This window comes from Halyomorpha halys, unplaced genomic scaffold, assembly GCF_000696795.3.
Source record: "Halyomorpha halys isolate HHAL.00 unplaced genomic scaffold, Hhal_1.1 Scaffold689.1, whole genome shotgun sequence".
Taxonomy (NCBI): Eukaryota; Metazoa; Arthropoda; class Insecta; order Hemiptera; family Pentatomidae; genus Halyomorpha; species Halyomorpha halys.
The window spans coordinates 886,162-898,813 of NW_027113663.1; the positions used below are offsets into that span (position 1 = coordinate 886,162).

At 28.5% G+C, this 12,652-nt stretch overlaps 1 protein-coding gene across 1 annotated transcript; it reads right to left on the bottom strand.

The window, feature by feature from the left end:
• Window positions 1–17: 17 nt before the first annotated feature.
• LOC106685401 (UV-stimulated scaffold protein A) lies at window positions 18–10,638 on the bottom strand. The gene is made up of 12 exons (XM_014428040.3): window positions 10,384–10,638; window positions 10,186–10,296; window positions 9,679–9,898; window positions 6,625–6,745; window positions 5,800–5,973; window positions 5,189–5,323; window positions 3,659–3,874; window positions 2,777–2,960; window positions 2,029–2,218; window positions 1,255–1,392; window positions 364–500; window positions 18–201 (listed from the first exon to the last, which is right to left on the bottom strand). Exons 1-12 carry the CDS (start codon window positions 10,512–10,514, stop codon window positions 102–104), a joined length of 1,857 nt encoding a protein of 618 aa, XP_014283526.1. The 5' UTR covers window positions 10,515–10,638; the 3' UTR covers window positions 18–101.
• Between the last annotated feature and the right edge of the window lie 2,014 nt (window positions 10,639–12,652).

The following is a 12,652-nucleotide window of genomic DNA, read 5'->3' on the forward strand; positions in this document are numbered from 1 at the left end:
ATAGGCAATTTAAACCATAAATATATATTTAAATAAATACTATTTTATTTACAAAAATGTAATTTATATATTGTTTTAATTGTAAATAATAAGATTCGCTATTAAGTACCATGTACATAGTTAAATTGATCTCCAAATTTATCTCTGTGTTTCTTTTGATCAATTTTATCTAGAGTAGCAGCAACTCTCGCCACAGCTTTCCTAAACATTAAAAATAAGAAATAGTAATAAAGAGACAATTATTCAAAATAATATATGGTTTTCAAAACTAAAAATAATAGATAATTAAATAATTTTATCATCACAGATTCTTATTATACAAAGATTTCTAATATATTAAGATGAATTTAAAAAGGAAGTTACTTGTTGAAAATTTTCTTTGATATCCTGTTTGCTGGAGTGTTCTTAATTTCATTGAGATCAGTAAGACCAGGATATTTCTTTTTCTTCTTTTTCCTTTTACCTTTTTCTGGCATTTTTAAGTCTAATCCTGTTTGAGCCTGTATAAATTACAAAATCTTAATTATAGTTTACAAATACATACATAATCTTCTTAATAATAAAATCTATTTCAGGTATGAAATTAAGGCCTGTGTACCAAATAAATCTGACATGGAGCTTCAAGATGGCATAAACCATAGGGCACAAAGGTATATACTTAGATTATTATAAAAAATCACGTAAAAATAAAATTAACTTTAAATTAATAAGAAATACAGCAATGCATTTCGTAACTACACCTTCATTGATTCAAGGTGCTCAAAATAATTTCATGGAACTTCTCAGAGAACTTAATTACCCATTCTTCTGTGTTAAGGCATTCTATATTCCATTGTTCATTAAAAAGCAGTGGCTTCTTTTCTGTACGTTTTATTCTCTGGTAAAAAAAGGCATAAACAATCCAAACGTAATGGGGGTGGAACCGCGGGGTACAGAAAGTGTAATATAATGGAGCTGTGAAACTTCATATGTAAAATACATCAATGAAAAATATTCACATAGGGTAGATTTTAAATTTTAGTGGTAACATATTTTTTAGAAAATGAATTACTAAAACTATAATATTATAAACTTATAACCAATTAACAAGAGAGAGATGGTTTCGATTGATCGCTTGAAATGCATGATTAAGTACAACTAACAATGAGTTAAAAGAAATTATATTTGTTTGCAAATTATATAAATTGCAAACTAAATTAAAAATATTTATTTAATCTAAATATCTCGCTGTAATGCCTCACTTTTTGTATATACCTTGATTTCTGCTAGTAATTTTGGATCTTGCCAATCAGGTACATCATTTGGCTTACTTTTAGCAACCTTATCTTCATCTTCTTTATTCAAAATTTTTCCAGTATCATCTCTCTCAACAATTATTCCATGAAAGGGACACTGAAAAAAAAAAAAAAAAAAAATACATTGGATTACATTTCTTTAATTGACTTTTATTTGATCCACTGTGCTGTGAAATTCAAGATATGCAGTTCATTACAAACATAGTTTATAAAGGTTCCTAACCATTGATTTAAATTAAATCAATAAATTTAAAATTAAAAATATCTAAATTACAGATAATGAGGAAATCATTTAATTATAATCTATTTGTTTATTTGATTTAATGATAATCTATTCGATTGTCTGAAATAATAACTTATATTCAGAATGACATGATAAAGCATCAATAAAAATTTTGTCTACCAATAAATTTAGTTTTGGAGATGTATTGTATTAACTTCAAGTCAATATTTTTTTTCTTTCAAATCAATTTGTATTGGGATGAACCATATTTCTATACTAATGAAATATAAGTTGAAAAACAGAAAATTATATAATAAAAATAAATGAAACTAGTATTATTCAAAGCAGTAGAATTAATAGAAATTAAGAGTTTTGCTCATTTTAGGAACAAGTCATTAGAGTAAGGCAAAATTTAAATGCCACTATACTAATGAGTAGTAAAAACAGACAAAAAAATATATAACTGATTTCTCAATATAAATAAAAATAAGTCTAAATATAATATATTACTTTTTCACGATCCTGGCGAGGACAAAGCTTGCCAGAAGATAGAGGAGCTCTACAAGTGTGATTAACTGGCTTCCACTCTCCGGCAAACTCTATCACTCTGGTTCTTAATGCAGATGCTCCATCGGGGATAGGCAATTCAACCAAATCCTCGGTTCCTCCACCCCAAAATCTGGCACCTTCAGTGTTTGTTCTGGAGTCATAAATAAGTATATTTTTATAAATAAAAGGCTCATTTAAGATGAAAATTTAGAGCTAAAAATCATTTATTTGTCTGTTATTATGGAAATTTTATATCCAAGAGCATGACAATTTATGTAACCAAATCATAAAAATATTCTATATTCACAAGCATTGTAAGATTAAACTTATTAGAAAAATTTGCTTTAATTTATATTTCTTTTATTAGGAGGACGGTCGGGGTGCGGGCAGCAAAATTTCGCTATCCATGGTTAACTATTAACACCTCATTATATTTCTTTTATGTTAAATCAGACAGCCATAGGAGGGTTTGGCCGGATACAGCTCTTGAATGATAAAATTAGTACACCATTATTATAATTATAATTTTATATAATAATAATTGGAAAAAAATAAGACTTTAAAGTTGAACTAAAAGTTTAAAAAATGTACAATTGTTTTAAATACATTTAAGACCTAATTTTAAAATGATGCATTTCACTCTTCTGCTTGGATAACTGTAGAAATTAAAAAAAAAATTATGATTTCATATATTTCACAAAATACTCACGCTATCATAGTAGGTGTGGCTAATTTTTCATCTTCCCAATGGTATAGATCAATATCGAATGGCAGTTTGGGAGCTACTTCCAGCAATTTTTTTTTCCTATCATTAATTTGAACATTACTTGGCCCAGGTTGAGATTTTGGAGTATCTTCAGCATGGCTGGTCTTATTCTTTTCTATTTTCTTATCTGAATAATTTAAAAAATACATATATAATTATGTTTCATGTATTTAAAAACATAAAAAATGATATATAGACTTAAATAAAGAATAAATATTTACTTTAAGTCAAAAGAGTCCCATTTATACAAATCCAAAGCGATACCCTTCAAACACTAGCTATAGAACAAAAGAATGTTTTCAGACAAAGAAGATAGAGAACTTTATTCAGTGATATTACTATATTGATCTATTAGAAATAGAATAGGAGTTTGATAGTTCAGAATGGCAGGTTGATTGATACTATTTGTAAAAATATTAATACTCTACAATTATACAATAAACACACACAACTCTACAATAAGCAAGTTTTCATTTTATGGTCGGCATGCCTATTATTTTAATTTACTAACTAATTGGTTGTATGTCAAAAATATACAGATCTTGGGAGTGAATAGAAAATATGATCACTAATAATAAAATATAATAATAATTACAATTACGGATTCTGATAGAAAACACAAACTTGGACCAAGCTCCAGTTTAAATTGCCATATTCAGCAAAGAATTTAAATATGAAAGTACAATAGTCATAACTATAAATATAGAATAAATTATAAAATTATCAAGGAAAGAAGATTTCTGACAACATAAGGAATCAAAATTAAAAACTTTATTTTACCTTCTTTATTAATTTGTAAATGATATTATAAAGTGATTTTTATACCTTCAGAAGAAGTTGAGAACAATGAACTCTCAACATGAATTTTTTTCTTCGGAGGTGGCTTTGGCTCTTCAACTTCCTCCAACTCACTGTCAGTAGAGACCTCATCTTCTTTTACTTCTTGTTTTTCATTTATAAAATCTAACCTATGATATTTTAGTGTAGCATTTTCCAATTGTTTACATAATACTATAGCTTCCTTGAGGTTATGTCTTTCACCTTAACAAAAGATAAATAGAAAATTATGCCTAATAATTAACATGAATGTTAAGAATTATTTTTTATTTTAAACAGCATGTCTACCAGGCATGGGAAAGTCAGAGAATTTTATGAGCTAAGGTATGGAAGTGTGAATTTGCTGCCATGAATCAGAATGATGATTTGACAATTTTTTTTGTGATAAAAATGCTACTTTCAGCAGCAAAAAAATAATGGAGACTCTAATTTTACCTCATAATTCTAGTCAATAAGATTTTTTTTTTACTTATTTGTGGAAAAAATAAAGAAATCATTTCAATAAATAAATTATAATGGATAAAAATGAGGAATTTTCTGACAGAGAATTGCCTCCTGATTACAGTCATTACTCCCTCTAACAAAGTGAAGGGTCCTAACCAGTCAGGCATAGAAGAAATAACATTTTGATTTCTATATAGAATATATATAGATATATATAGAAAGTCCAGGTTCCCTCAGTCTTCACCATATGGCCTCTGAGATAAGATGAGTACCTCTGTTGTCACCATTTAGAGTGGCTTTTTCTTTACTTGTCTCTTGATGCTGCTGGAGTACGTCATGAATAGTGAACTTATTAAACCAAGTATTCGTACAATGTATCAGATGCTCCGGCTTTATGTCAAGTCTTTTCCACAGGATATGCCTTCTTTTACAAGAACCATTATCCTTGACCAGAATAGATAAATGACATTTACTAATGAAGAATAATAAGTAGTTAAAAAATTAAAAATATTAAAAAGTACAAACATTTATTTACAGTTGAAAAGAGGAGAGCCTAGTAAAGCAGTGTCAAAACTAATAAGTAATTATTTTAATATATATAGTCTAAGCCTACTCTACACTAACCACATTACCCGCAAAAACAAATATATTACCAATAATCAACCTTTAAAATCAAATATATTAAAAGTCCTTTTTTTTGCTGCTGAGTGTAAAATGTTACCAGAGCTCATAGAACTTTGTTAAACTAACATGTAAAGTAATTTTATTTACAGTTTTAGCTTCATAATATTTTAGAAGATGGAAGATTAATTGAATTATATACATCATGTCGTATTATAACTACTTCGATGACCTATAAAACCTGTAAAAATTAGGAAATTTCATAAAAGTTTTTGGAGATATGCTATTAAAATTTTATAATGGAATAAAAAATAAGATGAATTCTAAAAACTCTAATTTGAATTATAAGCTAATGTTTACATGTGTTATGGTCGTACATTGATTTGCTAACTAAGAAAGATGGGTTTCTTTTGGTAAACTTAGCCACCTAATATAAAAATTATCTTTTTTTACCTTCTCCTTTATTTATTATTTCAATCCATGCTTTCACTTTAGGCAAAAAACGATTATTTATTAATGTGTATGCATCCTTTGCAGCATCTATGAGAGCACTATTTTCATCATCGATTTTTATTGGTACCTTATCACCTGAAAAATAGAATACATACAACACTTAAATTTAGTGAGCAATCAATTTTTTTTTTTTAATAAATAAAAATTGTTAGAAGTATTGAAAAGAATTGCTATCTTATAATGATAACTTTTGAAAATAGAGAAAAAACAAATACACATTAAAATAACACGGTTCCACCATAACCCATTATTGTAATTGAAAAATTGGGTTAAGTACTTGGTAAGGAAGTATTACTTGTGATATAAAAGAAATAACCAACTAAGATGTTATTAGTTATTAAGATACTACTAGCTACTAAGATATTAGTAGCAAAAAAAAACTCATTTATGAGGAGCAAATAAACCTTAAACGATACGTTTACACAGTAACAACGTGTACGAATGCGAACCATATTATCTATGCTTAAATAGTTCTATAAGAGTAGGTCAGCATTAGAGTAAGAATTTTTATGTAAATAGTGATCAGTTTTTATAAAATCTAATACACTTACTCAATTTTATTTCTATTGGAACCACATGCTTTGGATTAACAACACCAAAAAGTCTCATATCTTCTTCATAATTAGAATCTCCATTAGTTAGTTCATCATTAACCGGTGAAGGTAAAAGAAGTTCAAAACAGGATTCTAACGAAGTAAGTGTGCACCTGATTTCAGGAATTAAATCTAAATGTTGAGAAAATACATAGAAATAAATAAAAAAATCATAGTATATTTAAGATTAGAGATTTGCAAGAGTTAATATTAATTTTATTATTCTGATCTCACTAAATTTTAGGGTCCAAAATTCAAAACAAGCGATTATGAAATACAATTATCTAGTGTTTCAGGATATCCATGAACAAAGAAATGTATATTAAATCTCATTAAAAAAAATAATTGCACATCTTTGGAGGCCCCAAAGGTATGCCCTAGGAAGGTCTCCCAAACCTAGGATTGATCCACAAATGTAATGTAACAGAATAAATAATTATCTGTCATGTCCAAATTCAAAACTGATCCTAAAAGCACAGACCTTACTCACTCAGCTATCCTTCCCCCTAATCACACCAATATTTTTTAAAATGGATGTTAATTTTGATATTGAAAAACCGAGGTCATCATTAGAAAATTTGATTTAATATACAGCATGATGGACTGCTGCAGAGGTAAATGAAATACAATAGAAAGCAGTACAATTTTAATAATTCAATTGATCAGGACCCTTAAATGTTTCACTCATAAGACAACTTTTACAGACATGATTTCCTCATAATTATTCAGAATAATTAGATAAAGTGATTAGATTACATAAAAAAAAAAAATGGATCATTTAACCTTTCATTTGCCCACTAAGCTTATCAAGTCTAGCTTTCATCAGCTTCTTGGAAATTTTTTCTTTTTCTTCTCTTTCCTTCCTTTCTTTAGGGTCAACAATTTCAAAAGTTCTAAAATCGACCTAGAAAAAGAATAAGTTACTAAAATGTATACATATTAACACAAATAAGGTTTTCTATTTTTATTTTTTATTAAAACAAAAATTAGCAGTAAATATATTTAAAAAAATTAAAGAAAATCAGAAGACTGAATATATCTAGATCTCCATTCTCATCATCATTCCCACTAATTTGCTACCATTTTTTTTTTCTAGTCAATTATTCTGCAGAATTGAAATAAAAATCTACATTACACTTGGCAATAAACCTTTCAATTTGTGTCCATAGCTTTTCAGTTTGATTAAAAGCAGGATGGTATGGGGGATAATATTTAAAAAATCCCCTTTCCTCTAAAATTTTGTCAAAATAATACGATGTGTGTTTATTCATATGTAATTATTTCATAAAATTCCATTCTCAACATTTAGTGAGAAAATAAGTTTTGTGTTTCAAACCAACTGATCATTTCACATTTGTTTGGATTAGATGTTAGGGAATGTTCAGAGAATTTGTAATGGCAGGAAACATTGCCAATTACTTGGTATATGTATACGTCGCTCTCTTCGACAAACTAGAGACCAATTTTTCTTCCAAACATTTTTCCTAACTTATTTTCATTTGGTTCTCTTCAGCTTCTGTATAATGAAAATATAAAGATAAACAGTATCTCATTTTAATTAGGACTGTATTATAAGTCCCCTTTGGCCAAACTGAGTAGCCATAAAATATATATCCAGTGTAACCACTGTTATACAAAGCTGTAAAACAACTGAGGAGAAATGGAAACATGCCCTTTACACAAGATAGTTGCAAGATGAGCAGTAACAAGTCCCTTAACTGGTCAACACTTTTAGATGACATTCTATTTCAAAGTTAGTCAAACTCCAGTATACTTTATAAATAAATTGCCTCCTAGTGATTTGTCACTTCCTTGAACTTAGATTATTTGAGAGTTGACTATATTTATAATAAATGCAATAATGATATCTTAAATAGTGTCCAACTTAAAAAAAAAGTAATTATCAAGTTACAAGATCCTATAATGAAGTTTATAAAATACAGATAAAACACTTCAAAATAATAAAAAATATGAGTGAACTATCACGCATTTTAACTGAAATTTAGGTTCTAGCATTTTTTGATGATTTTGTTATTCAAGTGGAAATGGAATTCGATTCAGAGAAATCTCTCTGTTATCCCTCAATTTCCATTAATTCATACTCTAAAAAAGAAATTATGGGTTTATGATAGCATTCATAATTGTGGAATTATGAAGTATGGTATAAATAATTTAAACTGTAAATTTTCTAGATAATGAGAAAATACTGGTACTATGTGATTTGGTTGTAGGCTGACCTCTATCAGAGTTCCATTTTAACCTGAAATTTTTATCCAAAAAACTTTGTAATGGTTTAGCTTTTTCTGTGTTGAAGTTAATGTTAAAATCACCACTCATTGTCATTGGAATTTCATCTAGATATGTTCCAACAATTCTGTACCTTTAATAGTGTAAGCCAACAAAACTTCATGAATAAGATCAATGATATCTATAAATTTTGTGTTGTTTGATATGTAGACGGTCATCATCAAAATTATCTGACTATTTTCCAATTGACATGTGACTGTACAAATATCATCAATCTCTATACTTAGTAAGCCAAGTTCACTGGCTTGTTGCACATTTACATCTAAACTAGGGGTATTCACCCAATCATTCGTATTTCTATAGATAGCTATACATCCAGCTATGACATTTGGGTGTTTAAATTCTCTTAAATTTTCGTCCTTCCATGAGATTAATGAATGGTCATTGACAAGGCAGGCACTATTAGTACAACTGTAGACATAGAACAAGTATGATAGTTTATTATTATTTGATAAATGCTAGACATTTATCGACCCTTAGGGACTGTAGTTCGGCTGAGACCAAATCGTAAGCAGCAGCTTACTTTTTCAACAATTTTCAGAAAACCTGAGAAATCCAACCATATTTTACTACTCTACTATCCTAATACTCAGTATGTGATCAGTAGCAACCTCTGTATTAGTTATTACCATATATGATTTGTTGAATACTAATATTTTGAACAGTAATCCAATGTCTGCTTCTTCAAGGGAGACAAATCCAGAATCAATTAAATCCAATTCTGCTGGCCCTAAAGCCCTACTACTACCATTCTGCATATGCACAAATGAAAACATTTGACCTGTTTGTCTCATAAATTGATTCAACTTATTAAATTTGAGTGATATCCCTGTGGATCATTGAAGTTACTATATGTTTTTTCATTTGCTTACAAACTGGTGTCACTCTTACAGATGACGCTTTCATAATTTCCAGTAATCTGCTTCAATCTGGCATCGATATGTTAGAGTAGTTCAGCAATAATCATATTTACTTCATCAATGATGTTTGGAAAATATAAAATTTTGATAAATCACAAAAAGGAAAATGATGCCCTGTAGACAGATTCACTATCATATGTAGAGAGATTATGGGGATCAGAAAAATTGAGATATAGGAAAAGAAGAGGCAAAAAAATAGACTTAATTGAAACTTATTAAGCAGAATTCATGTGGCACAGTAAGCTGAACGGAAATGATACTTTAAAGAGACATTGCAAACTTTGGTGCTTTTTTATTTTTGTTATCTAAACAATGATAAAAATAAACATGTTTTCATTTATCATAATGTTTCACTTTTCGTCTGATCCAGATCAATTCGCACAATAGCGCCAAAAGAAATTTCTTTTAAAAAATGGTTGATTGGTTTCTTAACTTCTCAGGTTTGAAGAAAATAAAACCTTGGCTATATAACATTATTGGAATAGAATAATAAAAAAAATGGGATATGATAGATTATTTCCATTAAATAAGTGAAACTCCATTAATGCTGATGTTTCTAGAACATAAAAGTAATCAAATATAGAAAATAAAACTTAGTTAATCATCTTACATGTTCGATTTCATCAAGATACTCAAGAGCTAGCTTCAATTTAAAATATTTACGGCTGAATTTGTTATGCCATTGAAGAAAATACTGCATAGAACTTTTTTTTAACTTATTGGCAGTGGCTTTTGGAGGCGGCAATGGCTCTGAGGCTTTAATACCCATTGTGTATTTGAAGAACAAATGTATGTCAGAAATTAGAAGTTTTTGAAACTCTTCAAACTTCCTAAAAATTAAATGAACATATAAATTTTAAAGCAAACCTATCACAATTGCAAACAAAAAAAATACAAAATGAAAAACATTATTAGCTTAAACTTGAAATACATTGTTGATCTTTCAAAGTTTTGAGTTTTATGAGCTGATGTTACATCTTTCGGACTATCAGCTTGTACTGACATAGTTCTTAAACGATTTTTTTTTTAAATATTCATTACGTGAAATACATTGCTGAGTAAACCTTAAGTTTAAAAAAAATATGGTTATATGTTTACCAAAAGGCAATATACTTACATAAATAATTCATGGCAAAGCTGTGTAGCACTGAAACGTATCTCAGCATGTTTTTTTTCTAAAAGCTTAAAGATGTATTTAAAAGACTGCTTTATATATTCACTGTTTTCCCTAAATAAATAAATATAAGTACAGTTATATATTAAAAAGTATATAGGTATACTTGCATTTTATTAATGAGTAGTTTTTTGTACATACCCACATATCTGGAGAACTTTATTTAATTCTTCCTTGTTCAAATGATCATCACCAGAGTGGATCAAGGATTCTAAAAGTTTCTTTAAGGAAAAAGATTTTTCTTTATCCACTGGAAGTGCATTGGGTTCCATCGCTTTACCAGAAGAGCATTAATTTTATTTATGCTACTACTTATATAAAATTAAAAAAATACAATAACATAACAATAAAACTGTAACATCACAATTAAAATAACTTGAGACGAATGAAAGAGATTTGAAAACATACAGGTTATAAACATTTAATTACCTCCATAGAAGTAGGATCGGATACATGACTTTTTTGACATTACGTTGATAACATGAGTTAGTTATTTTACTATTATTGCTATTATTAACGAAAGGAAAGTTTGTCGTTATCTTTGTTTCTTATAGTTTAGAACTGGAACATCCAACAGTTATTAGCTTTAGAGTCCATTTCGTGGGGACAGTTTCATTCATGACAGTAACTGTGACAGCAAGTACGATCGAGTACACTATGATATTTTCTGTCTTGGAAGAACACACTACTATCATTATACTATCAGTTGTACTATCAGAATTTGCGTGTTAGTTTAAAGTAAATTCGATTTTTTGGTGTCTGTTGGTCAGAATAGTATTTGATAACGGTTTTTAGAAGAACTTAAAAATCAAGACGTTACAATTACCCTAACATCTTATTAAATGAAATACTATGAAAGTGGGAAATGATTTCTATTGATAGGATTTTAAATGCGGAAGATTGTGAAGCTTTATTTTCATAAACTGCGAAAGTATAAGAATTAGGGATTAGTAAGTAATCTAGCAGGACAAAGAGTCGAAACACTATTAACCAAGAAATGGTTAATATTTATGGCAGTTGCATACACCCTTCTCCACGATTACAAGATCAATATTACTGAAAACTGATTGCAAAACCTCACTCAGAATGAGAGAAAATATCATACCAACCAATGACATCATCTAAAAAAAAAAAAAAAAAAAAAATTGGTATAAGAATGGGGAGCAACTAGTCTAAATTTAATTAAAAATTATAGGTATTCCATGCACTTCGTGTAAAAGCAAGTAATGACCTTGGTGAAATTTTTACAAAACACATATTCATTTAGTTACAAAAATGTTAAATACACTTTTACAAGGAAAACAATGTTTTTAATTTTTATCCGATTATATATTTCTTTTCTGCGCAAAGAGAATTAAGTCCAAAAACACAGTAAAAAAAAAAAAAAAACAGAATTGAAAAAGTTTGTCAATGTATCGAAAAGGGGTTTTGTCAGTTGTCAATTGTTTTCTTAGGTTTATGAACATTTCGTCGCTAGAAAGGTCGTTTACTACATTGGAAAATTCTTGTTAAACATAAAGAAACTGACTACTATAGCCCAAAGATTTTAACCCCGTTTGTCTCAAGACAATGTTTGTGGTTACAGATTTCTTTTTTTTTAAGTTGATATTGTTTTTAGATTGGTAACTATTTATTTCTTTTTTGTCATCTAATTTCATTCACTTGTATTAATAAACTTTGGGAAATATTTAATTTTTCCTGATGGGTGTAAAAGTAATATTGTTGAATGCAGTGGTTACATGCCACTAATTTTCTTCAGTAGTGGTACAAAATATTTTTTTATTTTGTGTTGAACATATATTATAGATTGTACAGTAGAATAGAGTTACTCTGTGACAGTTCTGTCAGCTTATTGGTTTAAATATTTGTTTTTTGCTTAATGAAATACTTTGTGATCACTCTGGACGAGGTTAAGTTATCGGTACATTTTTTAAATTAAATATGACTTAAACTAATATTGGAGAAGAGGGAAATGAGTGAGAAGGAATCATTTCTTCGAATTTCAGTGTTTACAACTTTTTTATTTCCATTTTATACCGCTCCGTTTTAATTAAATGTGATGATTATTCCGAAGTGTTGTTGACATATTTTTATTAATAACTGAAAATTTGATAGTATAATATCTAATTACTTAAATGTGTAAATGAGTTTTTTACCAGCCAACAAAATCTCTAAGCTAGAGCCTCTTGACTGGAAAAAATATTTAAATAATACTTAATACATTGTGCTACATGCAAGGAAATAATGATGCTCCGAGGATGGAAAGGACAATAGTTATTTAACATTTGGATGATTTAAAATGAAATGTCTTCTCATATGGAATGGTCTTTCTTAAAATGAAGAAACTCCTATAACCTGCGTAGGTCATAGGATTTTCACGATGGCTCGTTAAATGTAGCAGCATGGACGT